Source organism: Chinchilla lanigera, unplaced genomic scaffold (assembly GCF_000276665.1).
Source record: "Chinchilla lanigera isolate Chin_1 unplaced genomic scaffold, ChiLan1.0 scaffold00007, whole genome shotgun sequence".
NCBI lineage: Eukaryota > Metazoa > Chordata > Mammalia > Rodentia > Chinchillidae > Chinchilla > Chinchilla lanigera.
This window is the reverse complement of record NW_004955408.1, coordinates 3,378,294-3,399,312: the sequence shown is the minus strand read 5'-3', so window position 1 is coordinate 3,399,312 and position 21,019 is coordinate 3,378,294. Positions and strand designations below refer to the sequence as shown.

At 54.5% G+C, this 21,019-nt stretch overlaps 1 protein-coding gene across 7 annotated transcripts in view; it reads left to right on the top strand.

The window, feature by feature from the left end:
* The first annotated feature begins 8,195 nt into the window (after positions 1 to 8,195).
* Acsl6 (acyl-CoA synthetase long-chain family member 6) overlaps positions 8,196 to 21,019 on the top strand; it is a 54,904-nt gene continuing 42,080 nt past the window's right edge. For 2 of the 7 annotated variants that reach the window (XM_005376086.2, XM_013508247.1), the window contains exon 1: positions 17,493 to 17,678. In XM_005376086.2, the coding sequence (XP_005376143.1) occupies positions 17,501 to 17,678 (178 nt within the window). In that variant the 5' untranslated portion in view covers positions 17,493 to 17,500. Of the gene's footprint in view, positions 8,370 to 16,285; positions 16,382 to 17,326; positions 17,472 to 17,492; positions 17,679 to 18,250; positions 18,533 to 21,019 lie in introns of those variants that run through there. The other 5 variants (XM_005376087.2, XM_005376089.2, XM_005376093.2 and 2 more) reach the window with 5 other exon arrangements.

Here is a 21,019-nt window from a genome sequence, read left to right as displayed (position 1 = left end):
TATCTGTCTGTCTCCCTCTCTCATTTTTTCGTATTCTCCACATGTATATATCACCTACAGGAAGGGATTAAAATTCCAATTCCAAACTCTTACGAACTATGGTGGGTCAAGCAAAAGGACTAATTATTGATCACCTGAGCTCATCATCAGTGATCCGGGGGACGAGCTACCACCCTACGTAAACGTGACAGCTGCCATTGTAAAGCTGGGGATGGAACGCAGCGCCCCCTGAGAACAGACGTTTCCTAAAGCAGCTGCTGCAGAGAAATCCAAGCGTCCTCACATCTCAGAGTTGTTAAGAACGGACTATGAGCTCATCACAGCACTGCACCTGGGTGACATTCAACAAATCATTAGGCCTCTCCCTGCCTGCTTATTCCCCATAAACCGGCACCCTCGGGAGAGATTCTACTTCATTTTAGTGGAAATTCAATTTATACATTTAAGCTGTCTATTAAATTCCATTTGTGACTTTTATGCCTATATTTATATCAATATTGATCTATTTTTAGATGTTTACAAATTTGACATCATCTCAGGTTTTGGAATTGTGTTTAGGTAACCTCACAAATCGAACTGGATGACAAATAATGTTTTCATATAGTTTCAAATGATTTATATAATGCAGGGATTATTTATGTTTTCAAATTATAAAAACATTCTTCCTAGGGGGCAGTGGGTAGTGACTTAGGCAGGGAGCCAAGAAGTCCAAACTTTGGTTTGGTCTTAGCTTTCTGTGAGACCTTAGACAAAGTTCTGCCTTTCTCTGGGCTTTTCTAGGCTTAGAGAGGACAGTTCAGCTGGCTCAGATGGGTTCTTGGCCCCCACTCTTTTGGCCTTTGGGGATGGTCAGCCCCTCGTCCTTGGGGACATTTCTTTGGGCAGCTCTACCCCGCCACACACACTGCCTTCTTGGAGCCCTCTAGCAGATTTATTGCCAATGGGCTTTTTAAATATATTTTTTCCTCCAACTTTTGAAGCGCCCTGGGTCAGGCACCCGTTCCTGTCCTGGCCCAGAGCTCTGCTTTTCTTTTCCACCAGTGTGGGCTGTGTCTTAGGCATTGATTTCTTGATTCCCTGTAAGTGGCTCCAGGAACAGAATGTACCCTGCCTGCTCCTTCGGGGATGCACCACTGTCTTGAGAGTTCACTTCGACTTCCCCGGCACCTGGGCCCAGGTCCTAGGGTCCCTCCACCCACAGCCTCTGACAGGATCTGCTTCTGCCCACTTCCCTCCTGCATAACATCTTTCCTTGGCTGACGAATGTCCTTCTGCACCTCCAGCCCGTCCTCTCTCCCCACCTTCAGCTCCCTGTGGTCCTCTAACGGTCCCTGTGGTCCTCTAACGGTGCAGCGGAGGGAGACACCTTGGACAGATGCCAGGAGACCATAGGGTCAGGCAGAGTCAGGTGCTGGCAGAGAAGACCTTCTGCTCGTACCCTCCCATGTGTGCCATGTGGAGGAGGCACGATCTCTTTGGTAATCTTCCCATGACCTTCTTCTCCCTTTTCAGCACCCCAGCCCTTTCTGGGCCAAGAGAGGGCTGTGGAAATGGCTTCTTCCTATTATAAATTTTTTCCTTGCTACAAAAATATCTAGGCATTGTGGAAAATTTGGAAAATATAGATAAACTCAAAGAAAAAAAACCCTGTAATTGTACCACTCATTGATAACCACTATTAACCTTCCTTCCATTTTTTTCCATGAATGCGTAGATGCTTTTAAACATAATGGAGAGTATGCTGAATATACTGTTTTATAGCCTGCTTTTTTCCCAATTGGCTGAATGCCACGAACATCTCCCTGCATTAATTGTACAGTCTTCTATATCATTTTATGCACCCCCTGTAGATGGTGTGACCTTTTGATTGGATATCAGAATCATTTCCAACTTGGCCCTACTATAAATATTTTATGGCAATCTTTATAAACAAAGATTCCTAACCTCCTTTTTGTGTTAATTCTTTAGCAAGTTCACTCATTGGTGCTCATCAAAAGCTAAGAATTTTTTTTTTTTTTTGGAAGAGCTAAGAATTTTTTAAAAATTGTGCCAGATCTTGCCGAAGGGTCCTCCGTAGAGGATTTGTATGATGTCAGACCCTCTGACACCTTACATGCTCTTGTCACCACTGTCTTTTTTTTTTACCTCTGTCTTGATTTTGGTGTTGGAAATCATTTGATCTCACTGGTGGCGTAACAGAGACTTGGAAGCTGGGCCTGTGGATGCCCACTGGGGAACGTGCAGCAGGACAAAGTGCAGTGTATCTGCCTTTGTTTTATACACGCCTCCTTTCTTACCTAAAACTTGGGCTTAGAGTGAGCTAAGAGAGCAGGACTGAGGTCAAGCGGTCAAACAACTGAGTAAAATGTGTCGAATCACGGAAACCCAGGGGACATTCCCAGAAAAACAAATCCAGAATGACTCTGCAGTTCCTCAGCGCTGTACGTGGAACCAACCCATGCTATTTTGAATTCATCATTTACATCTTGCTTGAAGCCCAGTGAGCCTTTCTATAGGACAATTCAAATCTGGTCAAGTGGGTTTTTGTCAGGACAGCTGTCCCAGTGGCTTATCTGCATGAAGGAGAAGCCAATCCAGGAACTTCGGATAGAGAAGACGCGTTTCCCTTATGCCCAAGGCTGCTGTGAGCCTGCTCGCCAGCCCACTCTCATGCTGCTGAGATACTTCCTTCCCACCTTCAGCAGGTAACATCCCGCTACCTTGTCTGGGTGTCTTGTCCAAGTCTTTGTTCAGAACATCAAGAACCTGGAAAGAGTTCTGGGAGCCAGAATCTCTTAAGATTCCTGCTCAGCTCTGCACATCGGCCTGCTAATTATTTAAGGAGTGACTGTCCAAAAACTAGTCTACAAGGTTTGTTATCCCTGAATTTACTTAGCCTAGTTCATCCCACTTCAAGACTGAGGACACGAAGATAAGAGTAACTAAAGCAGACTTCAGGATGCGCGGGGACATTCGCTTGCCGCTTCTCACAACTATCGGTTTCAGTCTCTCTGGAGCAATGCCTAGAGGCCTTCCGTCGCCGTCCTAAACCTGCAGTCGCTTTGGATTCCAGGGTGAGCAGAGCCCGGCAACCACCCCTCGATGTGATTATTCGCCCAAGCGGGACCAAGGACCTCCTCAAGCAGTGATGAAGGTTCTCCCAGAAAGTTCTGAGGTAACGACCAACAAGGCCGAGGCTTGACCAGGACTGCTGCTCAGTTATGTAAACCACCACACACATACTGCGCAAGCCCCCAACCCGTGCTTTTGTTCCCCTTTTCTATAAAACCCCAAAGCTTTTGTCAGCGCCTTCAAGACAGATCCTAAAACTGTTTCTCTGTCCTTTCAAGGACAGCCACGCTGATGGAAGCTCTTTTCCTGCCCTTCACCACTGCTCTTGTCCTGGATTGGTGTTTGGGGACAGGTGGCCCAGCCTATGTGCTTGGGATCCCTGGAGGCAGGGCTTTTACCCTACAATTCCAGTAACCATGGGGCTGAGCTGGCTGGGTGGTCACTGGCAGAGAGGACCGGCATTCTGAGCAAATAGGAAAGTGATGGGGGCTTCCAGGAGAGGGACATGGGGCTTACGGGCTGCTGGTCCTTGCTCCCCTCACAGGGCTCAGCATCCTGTGGCATGGCCAGGGCCAGAGAACCTGCCATTGTTTCTGGAGGAAGAAGACCGAGAGCATTCAAGCAGCTGCTTCACATTTCACCTAAGTGGGCAGGAGGCCAAGAGCACTGCATTTCTTCATCCTTCCATCACCTGTCTGCATCTTTAGCTCGCTTGTCTTTTTCTTATTAATTTAGGTTACATAAGAAACACTTTGTTGCCTGTGGCATGAATATTTTTTACAAGTTGTCTATTTATGTTTTAGACTTTTTAAAATTTTTTTTAAATTTTTTGTCTTTTTGAGACAGGGTCTCACTATGCAGTTCAGGCTGGCCTTGAGCTCACTTGGTAGCCCAGGCTGGCCTCGAACTCGCAATGATCCTCCTGCCTCAGCCTCCCGAGTGCTGGGATTACAGGTGTGCGCCACCATGCCCGGTTGTTTTAGAAGTTTTAAATGGTGGCTTTTATTTTTTATTTTTTTATTTTAAAAATAAAAGGAGGAGAACATTAACAGACAGACAACCTTTTATAAAATAGCAAAAGAACAGCACAGACAATATAGAGTTACAAACAAAGTGGTAGGAAATTAACAGTGCTTGTTGAATTACATATTGGTATCTTCAAAATGGTTTCTCATGAAAACAGATAGAGACATGCAATATTGATCAATCAAGGACTCACTGACAGTTTCTTTCAGCATAGAAATAGAAGACAGTAGAACAAGTATGTTAACTATCCTGTATACACATACACACAAAATTTCTCCTTTTACTTCTCTTTTCCCACATCCCAGTTGCCCTTTTACCCTTGAGTGCTTTCCTATCATTTCACAATGTCTATCATACCTCCTAGTTTAAATGAACTCTTTCAGGTTTTACATAGTGAAACAGTGCGGTGCTTGCACATGCAGGTCTGATTTATTTCACTTATGAGTATGGTCTCTAGTTGAGACTTAAGTGGTGACTTTTAAACATGCAGACATTTTCACTTTGCAGTTAGTCAGACCTTCAAACCTGTCAGTCTTCCCCTTTGTGGTTCCTGCCTTTCTTGTGGTACCTTGAAAGACGTTCGTCATCTCCAGATGGCACAGCACTCATCCCCGTTCTCTTTGAGTCCGTTTCACTTTCAGAGGCCTGAAGTTCAGTGCACTTCACATAAATCTGGTCTCGTGTGGGTGGGGGGCAGAAGCACAGGGGTCCTCTCTGCAAATGGAGATGTCACTGGCTTGGCCAATGCTAACTTCCAGCCCGGTGGACTCAGGACAGCTTCCAAGGGCTTCATTTGTGTCTTTCTATGGGTCTGGGAAATGTCAAGAGCTCTTCAATTATTTAATTTTTTTTTTTTTTTTTTTTTTTTTGGTGGTACCAGGGATCGAACTCATGACCTCATGCTTGCAAGACAAGCATTGTGCCACTGAGCTATATCCCCAGCCCCCTCAGTTATTTAATTGACCTTGTAAAAGGAAAAGAATCCCATCAGTTGGGTCTGGTCAGCTCATTATACAGCATGGAGTGAAAGGCTAGGTCTACAGGTGCCCAATGGGTAACTGAAGGCAGAGATACCAAGTTTATCCTGCTTTTATCTTACAGCTGTCTCCTTTGTTACCTTACAATTTTAGTCCTAGGCCTGGAGAGTGGACACCTGTAATCCCAGCACTTGAGAGGCTGAGGCAGGAGGGCTGCTGTGAGTTCAAGGCCAGCCTGGGTTACATAATGAGTTCAAGGCCAGCCTGAACTACATAATGAGACCCTGTCTCAACAGAAAAAAGTTAGTTCTAATACCTAGAAGCCTTTAGATTGGCACTGCTTGTACCAGTGACCACAGAAAGGGGCCGAGGCTCGCCAATGGCTACATGGCACAACAGAGCCAATGCCAGGTGTCTTTGTCATACTGTTTTGCCTGGAAAACTCTTACCCTAAGATTTAAGCCCCAGACTGAATATTTTCTGTCTTAGGAGGGCTTCCCAGGGTTAGGCTAGGATCAGCCATCTGTTAGCAGGCTAGACTGTTGTTATTACTACTTCTTTTTGTTTGTTTGTTTGGTTTGGTTTTTTTGTTTTTCTCCGGTACTGGGAATTGAACTCAAGACCTTGCACTTGCCAGGCAGACACTGTGCCACTGAGCTAAATCCCCAGCCCCAACTACTTCTGATTAGTCTCCCCTGGTTCCAGCAAGGGGCTGGACACAAAGCATGTAATGGTGACCATCAAGAGAAAGAGAGAGAGAGAGAAAGAGAGTCAAGAAGCCAAAACTTCTGTGTGGCCTAAGGCAGGTATTCTCTCTGAACTTGTCTGCTGTCAAGTGGGATAACAGTCTCTGCCTTCCCTGGGACAGATCCTGTGCCAGAACTAAAAACAGTTCCGGCCTGCCATCCCTCTAAGAGACATTGGTGTGAGTGGAGACTACTGCAGCTGACCCAACTGACTAAGAGGAATGTCCAAGGATCCCCAGCCTGGCCTGGGCATTTCTGAGCCCTGGTTTCCTCCTGGGTTCCATGGCAGCCTCATTCATGAGGTCTAGAGGCCTTAGAGTCACAGCTGGCCATGTGTACAGATGGTCCATGGGTAGAAGCCCACAGCGGGAAGAAGACCTTGGGGCTCAGGAGAGAAAACAGCAAGTCCTCTACCCAGTGGAGGGGACAGGCCTGGAGAAAAAGAAAACTGGTCACGATCCAATGCCAAGTCCAGGACCTTCGTGTCCCTATAACTAAAGAAAGGGCTGGGGATTTAGCTCAGCGGCAAAGCGGCTGCCTGGCAAGTGCAAGGTCGTGAGTTCGGTTCCCGGTACCGGAGAAAAACCAAAAATAAAAAATAAAAATAAACCTGTCCCCTATAACTAAAGAAAAAACAAATCATATTCAGAGAAAAACAAAAACACAGTTCAGTGGCAGTCAGCCACAACTACAGCCCATTTTTTGAATTAAAATATTCACAAGTAGCAGAGACAGCTGTAGAAAGAGTAACTGGATGCGACATTCTGCAGCAGGCCGAGCTAAAAGTGTCCCATGACATCACTCTGGTGAGGAGGCTGCCAGGAGCTGCACCAGGGACCTGGAGTGCTCCTGCAGAGCAGTGTCGCAGAGGAGGACAGGGCCTGGGACTCGCTGCCTGGCTCCAGGGCCCTGCTTTATGGAGGAAAGAACCCTACCTGACCCAGGCCCATGGAGAAAATGCCTGCCCACCTCCTTAGGCCAGCTTGATCTGGGGGTACATTCCTTCTGCTCAGCACTGCGGTGCCCTACAAGTTTCCTCCTGAACACCAGCAGGTCTTCAGTTAGTCCACTACCACTGGGAGTGGAGGTAGGGGACTGTGACAGCCAGGTCACTTGCTGGGAGGGACCCTGCCACACAGCCCCTGAGACACCCTCTTGGAGGAACCCTGTCAAGAGCTTGAGATTCCCACCAAGTGCTTGCCAGACTACACCTGAGTTCAAGCAAGAGCAGATCTCCTGGGATCCAGATCCTGAGACAGGAGATAAGGTCCTCTCATAAAGATCACAATGACACATCTGCAGAGCTGCACCTCTAAAATAAGGTACACAGACAGGTCAGGACACGCGTGCCAGCTGCTCCTACTCCAGCTAGCGTTCTCCACGCACGCACACATACCAGCTGCTGAGCTTTGAGCTCAGGGGCACGGGGCAGGTGATCTCACCTGTCCACCCTCTGTTTCTTGATCTCTGCTCTCTGGTTTCTTACCCTCTTCTTCCTGGGTTCTGGTCTTGGCCAGCGCCTGGCCTTGCGGGGCTGCACCGCCCGAGCGCTGTCCTCGGTGCTGGAGGCTCGGCGGGCCGGGCACGTTTGAGAACAAGAGCTTTGGGAGGAGGTGATTCTGAACTCCAGACCTCCACAGGTCCCCATTACAATGACAGCCCGTATTCTTGAGGACAGCAGAGTACAGCTGGGCGTCTTCCTTTCCATCCCAGGCACTGACACGGAGGGTGTCCAGCACTTGAGGCCGGCAGTGTGACCATCCGAGGCTGTGGACGTCTGCATGGCCTTTCGTTGTAGGTATAAGGGCTTGAGGCTTCGTGCGCCACCTGTGGTGTGTGTGAAGACCGTGAAGGTCTGTGTCCTCATGGAACACCTGTGATTGCAGGGAGCTACCTGTGACTTCACGTGGCCTGCTTGTGGCCACATGGTGACCGGAGGCAGGCAGCCTTTGACCACAGAGGCCTCCTGTGACCTTGTGGAGCCTCGGACCTGACCTTGGGCATCATCCCCAGAAGACCTGGGCACTATCTAGCCTGGTCGCCTGTCTCTGCCAGAACCTCACAGACCTCCCCGGCTTGCAGGCTTGGCGCCCAGAGCTTTGTCTGCAAACTCAGACCCTAGCGGGCGTCGGTGTCGTCAGTGGCCGCCGGCCTATGGGAGTGTGCACCCCGGGACAGGTGATCGCGAGCCCGCGCCCCTGGGGCCAGCCTCGCCGGAGAACCTACGCCGCGCCGCCGGGTCGCGCGTCGCCGGGGTGCGTGGCGGCGCTGTCGCCGTGCGCCCCCGTCCGGCCCGTTTCCCCAGGACAGGACGTTGGGGGCGCGGCGCGGGGGCGCGGCGGCGGGCCCTTCCCCCGCGCCGGCTCGCGGAGCGGATCGCTCGGGCCCCGGACCCGGCCGGGCGCACCCCCCCCACCCCGGTCTCCGCAGCGGCGCGGGAGCTGGAGCGGGGCTAAAAATACCCGGCGGCGGCGGCGGCGGCCCGGCGCGCTAACCGACATGCTGACCTTCTTCCTCGTGTCCGGGGGCTCCCTCTGGCTCCTGGCGGGTAAGTCCGGTCCGGCCCGGCCGGCCCTGACCTGCGCCGAGCTGCGGAGCCCGGCTGCGGCGCGGCGTACAGCCCCGAGCGCCGAGCCCCCGCCCGCGGCCGCCCGGCTTTCCTTCCAAGGTCCCCGGGCCGCCCCGACTTCGGCGGGCGCCGCCGGGTTTGGGAGGCAGCTGGCTCTGCGTCGCTCCCTGCGACCTCCTAACAACCAGATTTCAATTCCGGAGCCCCTCTCCCCTTAGGGCCAGGACCCGCTGAACAGATTAGGCCCGGAGCCCAGGCAGGGACAGACTTACTGCGTCCTTGTCCACCTGCTGGGATCGGAAGCCAAGGGTGTTGGCCCCCCGAGGGCCCGAGAGGGTCAGCCAGGTAGCCAGGGAGGGCCGACAGGGCTGGGCTGCCTGATCCTGGCCAGGGGGCCTCCTCCTGACTTCTCTGGGCTCACCCTTCAGCCAGAGTAGTGCGAGATTTCTGTAGAGTGAGTTTGCCTCCTGCGCTCTGCCCAGGGCTGTGTTGCTAGGGATCCCAGCCCCTATCAACCCCCTTAGGACTCAGCCCTCATCCTGGCACCCTCTTAGGAGCCTGGGCCCCTGCCCAGAACTCTCCCCAACTCCAGGTACACCCACTCAGGGCAGGAGGCAGGGGGTGTCAGCACAGGCCCGCCACCTCCCAGGTCCTTGGAGCCTTCCCAGTATACCTCTGGGTCTCCACAACCCCAGTCCCAACCCCTGGTGTGGATTCAGTCTGATTATTTATGTGAAATGCATGGCCCTTGAATTGGCCTTAAACCTGGCCCAGCCCAAGAGCAAATGCTCTGTGAATGTTAGTGTTTATTTCACGTTCGAACAGCACTGTCAGACACGGTGATCAAGTTGTTTCTGAGCCAAGGAAGAGAAAGAAGTTGACCCTTTTGAGACCCTTACTTGCTACAGTATTTTGCATCTGTTATTTAATAGTCAGCAATCCCAGGAGGTTGGTGGCACCGTCTCCTTTTCGTTGAGAGTCAGGAGGTAGTTGCCTTGCCTGGTGTCTCACAGATTGCATCTGGCGGACGTTTTAACTGATCAGCCAATAGCACATGCTTGGGAATGTCAGGCCCGGACCCAGAGGCTTGGTGGGCTAAGGAAGGCCCTCCCCACCCCCACCAGTGGCCTGAGTTAGGCCGTGGGGACACTTGCCCGTGCTGGGGGAGTGAGTAAGGCCTCTCTAATCCCCTCAGCTCCCTAAGCTCCTTCTGTCTGCCCGTGTCTGGTGACAGGCTGTGCAGGGCTGCTCTAGTCCGGATGCACAGAGAACAAACGGCAAGCACAGGGGTAGGGTCTGGGGCTAGGGGTCACCAAAACGATAATGGCGGTGCTGACAGGAACAGTCACCATTTATTGCCTGAGTGGTGAGTGGTCTCAGGACCCCTCCCAGTGCCAGGACCCCACTGCACTGCCCCCCAGGAGCTCCCACCCAGCCCTGGGTCCAAAACCTTGGTCTTCCATGGCTGCAGGGAAGGGTCTGGGGACTGCAGAGCACTTGTGACAGAGGCCATCAGCAGACTAGGAGAAAAGTCCCTGGCTGTGCAGGGTTCTTGCTCCAGCTGGGGTTCAGTGTAACTGAGTCCCTTGGGGAGCCCGGCGCCCTTGGGGAACATTTCACGCAGTGGTCAGGTACGCCCTTGAATAGGAAATGGGGATCGGCCCTGCTGACGAACTCTATAGAGCAGTGGGGGATGACTCCTGATGTGGGTGGTAACGACCGCACAGACGCCAGATTTCAGTGCAGAGTACAGGCTGAGGCTGGGGAACGGCTGTCACTGGATAGAATACCCCAGGCACCTGGGCATTCCTACGTCCACTGTCCACCCTCCTCAGGGCTTTGCCTGGACCCCAGCCTTTCTCTGGGGCAGAGGACACTCCTGGGGAAGAGCTGCAGGTGAGTGAGCACCCCTGAGAGTGCACTCCGCCTTGTAATCCACTTTGTCATCTAAGGTCCCTCTCACTCAAGCCAGGAGCAGGAGGGGGACCCCTGAGGCGATGTGGCTCTTTATTAATAGTCAGGGCACGGTGCCGCCCAGTTGGGCCCTAGGGAAACGAGAGGGTGGAGCGAGGGCTGCCCTCCAGAGCCCAGGGAGAGAATGATGTAAGGAGACCCGAGCCGCGTGGGGAGGAGCTGTCTGGGAAGTAACCACGGGCTCTGGCTGTGCCATGTGCTCCCAGCCCAAGGCCAGCCCAGATCTCCCTTGTGTGCTGAGCAGCAGACAAGCAAAATAGGCCCAGCCTAATGCCGGGCCTGGTGTAGGAAAAGGCACCTCAGTGCCGTCAGGGCTCAGAGGGCAGTGGGAGCAATGCGGTGGAGCGTCTGCTGCCTCCGTGGCCTCTTTGTGCAGAGTAGGAAGAGGCATCACCCTTGGATAAATGTCTGTAAGGGCACCCCTTCCTCTAGGCTGATGCAGACCGCTGCCTTTGTATGGGGTCCAGTCTGCTCGATAGGCAGGGAAGCCATGGGAGGGGGAGTCTCAGGGGTCTTGCGCCTGGGGGACACGGGTGGCAGATGAGGGTCCTGGAGGAAAGGGTTTTATAGGGCGTGCAAAGGGACACTCTCTTTAGCAACAGTGGCCAGGCCGAGCGAGGGGGAGGAGAGTGGAGGCGGGAAGGTGGTGTGGTGTTACAGCTGAGAATAGAGATGGCCCAAGGATGACTTGAGTTGAGGCTGGCCTCCAGGAAAGGGAAGGAACGAGACCCTGGCCCTGTCTCCCGGCTTAGGGCAGTGGGACCAGCCCTGTGGGGTGAGGCAGGGCTGCTCGTCCAAAGGCTGACGTGGAAGACGTCTCGCTGTAGTTGTAGACCTGCACAGTGTGGCTCAGCTCAGCCCTGTCCACTCCTACCCTTACCCCAGAAGTCCACTAGGATGGAGGACTGGCGTGAGGTCTGGGACCACCTTAGGGAACCCAAGAAGGCAAATAAAACTTGGGACAGATGGTGGAGCTCCAGGCAGAACAGGCAGTCGTGTGATCAGCTGGGAACAAAGTCTGGATTTGTGCAGGGTCCGTCATCGCGGGGAAGGACCGCAATGCCTTCTGGCGGCTTCTCAGCCTGGATGGCGGTGGTACGATGCTCCAGAGAGAGCACAAGGCCACCAGGGGGCAGCAGAATGCAGCCAGTGTGCAATCCAACTAGTTTTTCCTCACGATTGTAAGAGCTCCTAGGTTGACCTTGAGAAGGTTGAATTTGGCTCCGCTGCAGCCCCAGACAGGACCCAGGGCTGTTCCATACCCAGGGTGAGTGAAGATGAGGTGTTGGCTTATTTGCAAAGAGGCAAATGTTACAGGGCTTTGTACAACAGAAGCCGCCCTTTGTATCTAGCCAGTGCCTGGTGCAGAGTCAGCACTGATATTCACTAAGTACTAGGTGTATGTGGGTGCTGCAAACACCCTGACTTAGCTACTGTTTCTCTGAGCACCTACTGCATCAACCATCCATCACCATGTTCCAGGATTCTTGAAGCTTTCCTTTGATCTTTCCATAGTGCTGTGGTTCTGTCCCCCGCCCCCCACACATACACAAACACACTTACTAGGTGAAGCACTGAGACCCAGGGAGATTTAATGAGAAGCAAGTGCAGGGCTGGGGATGTGGCTCAGTGGTAGAGCTCTTGCCTCACATGCAACTACAAAAGGTGCGAGTCAGCCCACATCCCCAGCTTTCCAGTCCAGAGGAGGCCCAGGATTCCAACATGAAGAAAAGAAGTAAGGGGAGAAGGTGCATTCTAGGCAGAGGGACTTCTGCTGTGAAGAACGATTGGCAACAGGCGGGGACACAGTTAAGGGACAAGTTCTGCTTGGCCAGACCTGGGCTCTGCAGGCCTGAATGCCAGGCCAGGCTGCACTGACCACAGTCCGTGTGATGGCTGCATCAAGGAGGTAGAACCGAGCGTGTGGTGGCCAGGGTGACACCATGCCTGTGCTCCACAAGCCACATAGGTCCCCTGGGGGGGGCACATCCCACTGGATGGCAGTCTTTGGCCTCCTCTGTAAGCCTTATGATGTCCTTAAGGGAAGGACCAGGGTGTATCACTCTGTGTCCTCAACCCAGGACAGGACATGCACTGTGCATGATGTTTGTTGCATAAATGAATGATGTAAAGAATTTCTTGAGAATAGTTCAATAATAATGTGTTCTATAAACTGTGTACTCAATGAAGTGGAACGGAGAGAGTCAGGCTCTGTGCCCAGCTCAGGGAGGGTGCTGGTAGGGTGGGAGCAGCGGGGGAGCAGGTATGGAGCCCTTGCAGGCAGGCCAGGTCTGCTTTCACTGGAGTGCGGAGGACCGGGCAGCCTGGCACAGGAGGGGCTCCTGAGGGTTGATGAGTGAATGGCTGAGTGGACGAACACAGCTCCAGGGGCACTTGTTTTGCGGAAAGTAGTCTTGTCTGAGGGCTGTGGTTTTGCTAGAGCTCCAAGGGGCTCTACACTCTGGGAACAATGGGACTCCAACTGAGAGGAGTCCCCCTGGCCTGTTGTGATAGCTGCCCCGAGTGACTCCTTGACTTTGGAAGAGGCAGCACCCCAGGACATTCCTCTCTGCATCTCACACTGGGGCTGCATGAAGCCACCTAGACCCTAGGACCCTGCTTAGTGACCAGAGAACTTCTGGGTCGATGTGACTGGAACTTCTGGCCAATGGGATGGACATGGTTCTTTCTTTCTTTTTTTTTTTTTTTCCAGCATTGGGGATCGAACTCATGACCTTGCGCTTGCCGGGCAGGCGCTGTGCCGCTGAGCTAAATCCCCAGCCCCTGACATGGTTCTTTCATACCCATACTCAGTCCCTTGCTCAGGGCACTGCCCGGACTGCAAGTTGCCTCCTCCCAGGCCTGGCTTTCTCTCAGGGAAGACAGGTCTTCTCTCAGCCCATTACTGGTGGAGGATTTGGAAGCTTGTGTCTTGACCTCTCTGCCACAGACCAGACCACAGGGTAGGTGGTGAAGCCTACTTTTCTAGATCTGTTCTGAACTCTCCTCCACTTCCTCTCCTTCCTGCTTTTCTGCCTCTTGATTCTCCTCCCTGGATGGCTCCTTGAACTCTCGTTGAGACATGTCTGGCATCTTAGCCTCATGAGCACGCTGCATGGCCAACTACAAGCAGGAAGACCTGAAGAGGGAGGTGGCAGTGGGTGCTGGGCCCTCAGGGCTGGGGTGCAAGGCTGGCAGTGCCTTCTTCCCTGGACTGTGGGAGATCCGAGCAGCACCCAGCAGCCCTCCTGCTGGCTCAGAACCAGTTCCTAAGTGGTTTTGCCCCAGATGTGACATAGATGCAACAGTCTTGCTGTGTCATTGTCTCCTGTTGCTTGGAGTGTGCGTGGCATCGTGACTGCACTTAGTCAAAGGACAGCTTTTGGTAACTCTGGGGTGTGAGAAAAGTAGTGCTTCGGGCCACTCAGAGTCTGAAAATGCCTGAAATCTTACCTTGTCGCGACGGCTCTGTTGAAGAAGGCATCTGAGCCCGGGGTGGGGGTGGGGGTCCCAGAAGCTCTGGATCCCACATACCACGCTCAGGGTCACCATAAAGCCCTGTGCAGCTCAAGGCCAGTTGGAGCAGCAGCCTTGTGGGCGTCAGGCAGAGGGCGCCCATGGTCTCCATGCTTTTTTTCTTTTTGGTCTTTTTGAGACAGGGTTTTGCTGCAGTGCAGGCTGGCCTTGAACTCTCTTTGTAAGCCAGGCTGGCCTCAAACTTGAAACAGTCCTCCTGCCTCAGTCTCCCGGGTGCTGAGATCACACGTGTGTGCCGCCACGCCCAGCCCTGGTCTCCATTCTTAAAAGCCCTCTGTGCACTACAAGGTCTCCTTGTTTACCAGACGTTTCTCTGCCCATTTCTTCTTCTACGTTCACCGCGAACACCGTGAGAATTCCTGAAGTTTCATTTCCCAAAAAAAGTTTGCTAGCTTGGTCTCAGCCAGTGCTGCTTTTGCCAAGGGCAGAGCTCCCAAGGTGTGACCCTGTGTCTCCACCCCACCTGCCCCAACCCTACACAGTGCTCTCCCCAGTGGCTGCAGGGGCCCCCTGCTCCCTTGCGTAAGGTGGTGGGTCCTCCTCTCCACGAGGTGACAAGTGGGAATTCAAGTGAGGGGTGCTCTCAGTAGGTCAGCGTGAACAGCGTCCAATGGCCTTCCTGGGCCAGCTGGGGCCTCGTTTTGCTTTGGTCTGAAAGACATTTTTGTTTTCTGGTGAGAACAGCCCCAGTCTGGCGGGGCTCTGGAGCCAGCAGCAGGAGTGCAAACCCTTTCATGTGACAGGCCCGGGTGGAGTGATGCCGGCCAGCCAGCAGCGGCCCTCCCCGGCCCTCCTCTGGAGCAGCCATTTGCATATTCCCCATTCATCCCGGCCTTGAAAAGGAGGCTGACTTCCCGGTGCTCCCCGCCGGCCTCAGGCTGGGTACTTGAGCCGGCTGTTAACCCTGTGCCGCTCTCCCAGGCCAACCCGGGCTGGGCTCTGTGCTGCGGAGCCTGGGAGGGCAGCTTTGTGGGCAGCAGCTCCGCGGCCCCGACCCGCCGCGGGGGATTCAGGAGGTGACAGATTCCTGCGGATCAGCACCAACTTTTGCTGAACTGGGGCAAACTCAGATTTATTTCTTCTTCCTGTGGCATTTGGAAGGTAAATTGCGTCAAGAGTGTGGAGCAGCCAGAAAATGAAGCTACTTACTGAACTTGCCAGAGAATTAAAGTACTTTTTAAAATGTTTTGATTTTCCAGAAAATGTACCCTTAACCCAAAGCAAAACTGTTTTCTTGCTCATTGCCCCAGGCAGGCAAAGACGCAACGCGGCAACACCTGGCCCAGTGCGCACAGGAGCCTGGCAAGCTCCTGGCAGCAGTGGCTGCGCTTTAGCAGGGGACAGGGAAAGAGCTTGCCCCGGGCACTTTGGCATCCCAGAGGCCTCTCCTCCCCTCCCTGTAACTGGTCAGGTGAGCGTGTGGGTGCCTCAGCTCCCGCGCTGAGTTGGAAGGCGAGCGCATGCACAGGGTACCAACTTGAGCACTGTCTTGTGCGGCTGCCATCCTGCCAGCCTCGGCTCCCTCCTCTCAGTGCAGCCAGGCCTGTGCCTCCTCCCCTCCACTGCTGGAGGGCTCCTGTGCCTCTTCTTACAGGCGCTTCCTGTGACTTACCCACCCACCCGTCACTCTGCCCGAGCAGCCCTCCTCCCCGCCCCACCCTGCTCTCATCCTGTCCTTGGTCTTGCTTCCGAGGGAGGGTGTGTCTGAGATTCTGCCTTTTGTCTCTTTTTCCCTGAACTGATGTCCCCAGCAGGCCAGCAGTGCTAAGTGGACAAGCAGGCAAGCAGATTCCTCCCCCCACCCCCCGCACCCCTAACCTTATCTTGCCAGGGCCCTTCCCATCTTGAGGAGCTTCCTCCTGGCTGGAGGAGGTGACACTCTGACCCACCTGTACCTGGCCACCTGCAGTTGGAGCAAACAGTGTCCTTTGTAGAGTCTGAACCCGGAAGGCTTAAAAACTACGTTGTGTCCTGTTTGGGGGAACGATGGAAATGGATCGATCACTCTTACTGGGGCACGACCCTGGCAGTATTCATGTACACACATCTGGGAAGGGAAGGGATCCTGTTACAGCCACAAGGTTTGGCTGCTTGTCGGGGGTGTCCTTCTGCCCACGTGGTCATCAGGGCCCTCCCTGGCTTTCTCCGAGTTCTGCCTGCTTTCCCGGGCTCAGTGTGGAAGGAAGGACGGTGACACCTTGGCTGGTCCCTGGCACCAGCCCTGGTCATGGTACCCTGTGCCTGTTTCCAAAAGGTCTGCTGTCATTGTCTTACCTGTTGTCCCTCTTTGGGCGGAGAATTTTGCTTTGCCTGATTCATGGTGAGGACAGTCTTTATCTTGCAGAAAGACACTTTGTTTCTGTTTGTTCCTCTACATTTCAAGGCTGTTTGTATCTTTGAATTCCGAACGTGTTTTTGAGCCTGGCTTCCTGAGGCTATGGTCAGGAATGTGGGTCCATGTTCCCCGGCCAGGGCTTGTGGTGAGTGAGGCTCTCGGGGGTCCTGTTGTGGGGATGGAGGCACAGGCAGTGGAGGCTGCTAGCGGGGCATGCGTGTCCATAATGGGTTTGGGTAGCTGCAGTCACTGCAGAGCTTAGTTGGGCCTTTCCACATTCAGGGGGTTTAATTCAACTTTCGGAGCTACCCTGGCGCTCCTCCGGGAGGCCGGGCTGGTGAGCCACCCTGTAACTCGGCAACCCTGTGCTGTGGGCCGCTATCTCGTGGGGGATGTGCCGTGGGTCTCTCCTGGCAATTCCTGAGTCAGGAAGGCCCTTGGCCCCATCTCTGCCCCAGTGGTCTGGGTTCTGAGGTTCTGAGAATTTAATTAAAACCCTGGAGAGGAAGCACCTCTCTTGGAGCAGACGCAGCGAGAATCCCCGTGCGGGTGTGGTGGGTGTGGGGCAGTGTGGCCTGCGTGGGTGCACCCGCAGGTCAGGGCGGCGTGGGTGTGTTGGTGAAGGCTGTGCATTTCTTACCCAGGCAACCGCGCCACACACTTCCTGGAGCGGAGCTGTTTCCCCAGCTCCATGCCTCTGGCATCTGGCGTGGCTTGCCACCAGCTAGCTCTTGAGTTGTAGGCTCTGGCTTTCCTACCCCAGAGGTTTCCCTATGAGGTAGAAAAGGGAGATTGTGTCATGTTTAAAGGAAGACATTTCTGCGGGCAATGGGGATTCTGCCAGGAAGAAAAGGGAAAGGGCTCTGTGAGCCACAGGCAGATCCTCGGGTACCTGTGGTTTTAATCGGGGTGGCTTGGGGGTTCCTGGGCCCAAGTTGCGGAATGGAGCTACTGAGGCAGGAAGCTCCTCTCGTGGCCTGCCCCAGATGAGGGGTGAGGAGTGACAGAATCCGGTCAACCCCGGAGAAGGTGTTACCTGCCCGAGGCTCTAGAGTTGCCAGGCAGTTTGACAAATAGCTCTCAAGACGGAGCCTGGAACACAGGACCACATCCAAAGCGTCCGCGGTTGGCCGGACCGGGAAGTGCCCAGAAGTGCTTGGTTGGGGTCCGGCAGCCTGGATTTGCCTTTTCCTCACCAGCAGTTTGCAGCTGTGCCTACTGTGTGCCCAGTCGAGGTTAGCCCGAGAGGTGGGAGTGAAAAGCCATGGAAGTGGGGATGAAAAGGCTACACAGGGAGCCAGCGCCCTCCCTCGCCCGTGGAGGCAGGCTTGGAAGGTGCGAGGCTGTCCCTGGGAGACCCTGGTTCTTCAGTGTGCTCAGGAGACGCGCTGTATTTCAGAGCTCGGGAGAGAGTGTGGATTCTGGCTCTAGGATCCCCCCAGGTAAGCTAGGAAATAGTGCCTCTTAGCGCAGGCTTTAGGAGGGAGCTGACCTGGTTCCCTGGGTCTGAGGGTCTTACAGAGGAGGAGAGGAGTCTCTATTTCCCGCCTCTTCGAGTATCTCCATTCCCCAGAGCGTCCCTGAGAAGATGCTCCATTTTGTTCCTTCCCCAGGCAGAGGGCTTGTGACCTTGCAGGGGTGGGCGGGGGAGCTAGCGCCCAGGAGAGGCTGGAGAGAGTTCCCGGGGTGGATGGTGCAGCTTCCCACGGCACCAAGGAGCTGGCACCCTCCTCGCCCCACTGCTGCCCAGCTCCTCCGCTGCCGCGCTCCCTGCGAGTCCTCTCTGCCACCCCCAGTTAGTGTTTCAGACGGCTGGCTGCCTTGGGGGGCCGACTCCCCTCTAGGACTGAAGACGAGGCGGGGGTGGGGAGGCGAGAGGGGCACTTGGCAAGCCCCTGGCAAACTGGCAGAGGGAGGGTTAAGGCTGGGTTGCCTGGCTCTGAGCTGAGCTGAGCCAGCACCGCCCCGCCCCGTGTGCGGATGAAGGGGGGCCAGCGGGGGCCTTGAGGGGCCCGAGCTCCTCACAGAGCTGCTCTGTGCCCTGGGCCCTGCCAGACCTGCTCCTACAGCCACCAGGGAACCGCTGCCGCCACGGCTGATACCTCTCCCACCAGCCGGCTTCTCAGGGCCAGCAGCTGTTGCTATCGGTCGTCCCCAGGGCAGGGCCTTCTCCACTTTTGTGCTCTGATCAAGATGTGGTAACCTCTTCCCCTGGGTCCCACAGGCGCTATAAAAGGAGGCTGGTTCTAGGGGGACCAGCTCGGCCACCTCCTCAGTGCCAGGATCCCGCTGGAAGGTAGGGCGTGAATGAATCTGCTTTGGCAAGTTGTCTTTGAGCCCCTTTGTCTGGCAAACAGATGGAACAATTGCTTCAGCTAACCATTATCTACCAAGTGCTTCCTTAGCATATGCCTAGCCTTGCCCTCTGTCCAGGAGATCCGCTGAGCGGAGGCCCAGAGGGGTGCAGTGACTTGCCCAAGGCCACACAGCTATCAAGAGTCTGAGTCAGGATCTGGACCCAGTTCAGTCTAGTACCAGAATCTCCCGTTAGGCTCTTTTGCTCAGGCTTATTTGCAGGGGTCCCTGGATCCTAGCAGAGGTTGAACTTTTCTTTTCGGAACGCTTCACTGGGAGTTGAGGAGGTTCTTTGGCCATTTGGTGTCTTGGCTTGTGCTTCTGTGCTATTTCTGAAGCCCTGGGAGGCTCGCAGAGGCCCAGAACCCCGTTGTAAGGAGGCGGCCACAGAAGGAAGCCAGGTGGCTCCCAGGGAAGGGTAGACCCTGAGGGGCACAGAGGGCCTCGGCGCCAGGCTGATGCGCTTGGGTTTTGGGGCTGGGCCGTCGAGAGCCAGGTCGAGTTTTGATGCAGTAACATGATCTGATCACACTGTAGTGGGAGAATAATTGGCTTGGTGTAATCCCTGGTCAGAGCAAGGGGACGGTGAAAAGGCTGCTGTGGGGATCTCAGCCACGCCTGCTGGCTGGACGAGGTCCGCGACGGGGGTGGGGGGTGGGGGTGGTCAGGGTGGGAGGTGTGTAGAAAGTGGTCCTTCCTCAGGGAGCCGCACTGCAGGGCTGGGGAGGACTGGTGTGCAGGGTTGAGACGCTGCTCCACAAGGGGTCATGGAACTAAGCCAGTGGCCCCAGAACGCTTGGAAGGACTGTGTCCAGGCCACCTTGCTTCCCCCACGGCCCTTCTTCCTGTTTCCCCATCCTGGATCACGAGAGCTGTGGCCTTCACTACCCAGCCTCCGTGCCTCCCGATCCAGCGGAGGCCGTGGTAAAGGGGGAGGAAGTCCCAGTGCCTCCGGCCTGCGGTACCGCTTGGTTCTCTGCATGGCTTCAGTGCCCAAAAGGCACAGGCAATGCCAGGAGGGGAGGAGGAGGTTAGCTCTTGCTGAGGGCTGGCTCCTCCTGCCAGGTGAATATTTACAAATACTGCCAGCCGCTCACCTGGCAACACCAGCACCGCTGATCCCTTGGGTGCTGTTCCCCCCCACCCCCATGGCTGCTGCAACCCAGAGAGGCTCCTGGGGCACTGAAGGAGGCACCATGGCTGGAACCCCAGGGACCACCTAGCACCACCCCAGGTTGGCAGACAGGAGGTCAAAGGAGGCCAAGGCCCCATGAAACAGTGAGAGGGGATCAGACGCCCAGATCTCTTACATGCCAAGGCATGGTGAGGTGGGCAGGCTCTGAAGCCACTGTACTCAGAGGACCTGGACTCGCAGTTCCACCCCAAATTGCAGTTCTGCAGCAACTCCCAGGTCTGAAAGGAGCCTCAGGGTAAATACAAGCAGTTCAGTGATTTGAGCGGGGCAGTGATCCTGGAAGAATGAGATGCTCTTGTCACTGCCCACCCAAGTAGGGGTACAGGCCTGGTCTTAAGGCCAGAGCAGCTGTCGCCCTGAGGGGCAGGCACCTCAGTGAAGAGGAGTGGACACAGCCAAGTTCTTTGCCCCCTGCACTCCATTGCCCCGGGTGGGAAGAAAGACCCAGCCGGGACAAGGTGGCAAGTTCCTGACGTGAAGAAGGAGGGAGCCCATCCATGTGCTGGGTGAGCAGCGCTGTGTGGCTGATCCCTGTGTCTAGGCCCTGCTGGCCTGCGCTTCCACCAGCCTTAGAGAGTGCAGGGAGCTGTGAGGATCGCGCCGTGCCGTGTGTAGGAAAGCGCTTCCCAGGCGTTAGGCATTCAGGAAGTTTAGACAAGTTCCAGTTTTCTCTCTGCTGAGGGCTGTGCTATTAATATAGCAACTGCATAAAGCTCAGCATATCCCAGGGGCCAGCCTCATGGACTTACGGCGCTGACCTCCATACAAGATTTCATGGGCCCAAGACTTTATTATCTGGACAGAATATTCAGTTCCCTGAATGTTCCTTGTGCTCTTACAACTCTGGCCTTTGTGTATTTGCTTTTCTCTGCTGGGCCCCCTTTCTTCTTTATCCTGTACCTCAGCATGAGTATCACTTCCTGTCAGGAGCCTGCCCTGACTTACCATACCTGAATCAGGCACTTCCTCTGGCTCGCCACATCTGATCACAGCCTAGACCACACTGCCCTCTCCTTCGTGTCTCCTCCTATGGGACTGAGAACAGGCCTAACACTGAACTAGGTGAGACCAAGGGCCATGTGAGGGCCTGCTGACTGGCCAGAGGGTTGGATGAATAGATGGATGAATAGATAGATGAATAGATGGATGAATAGGTGGATGAATGGATGGATGAATGGATGGATGAATGGATGGGTGAATGGATGGGTGAATGGATGGGTGAATGGATGGGTG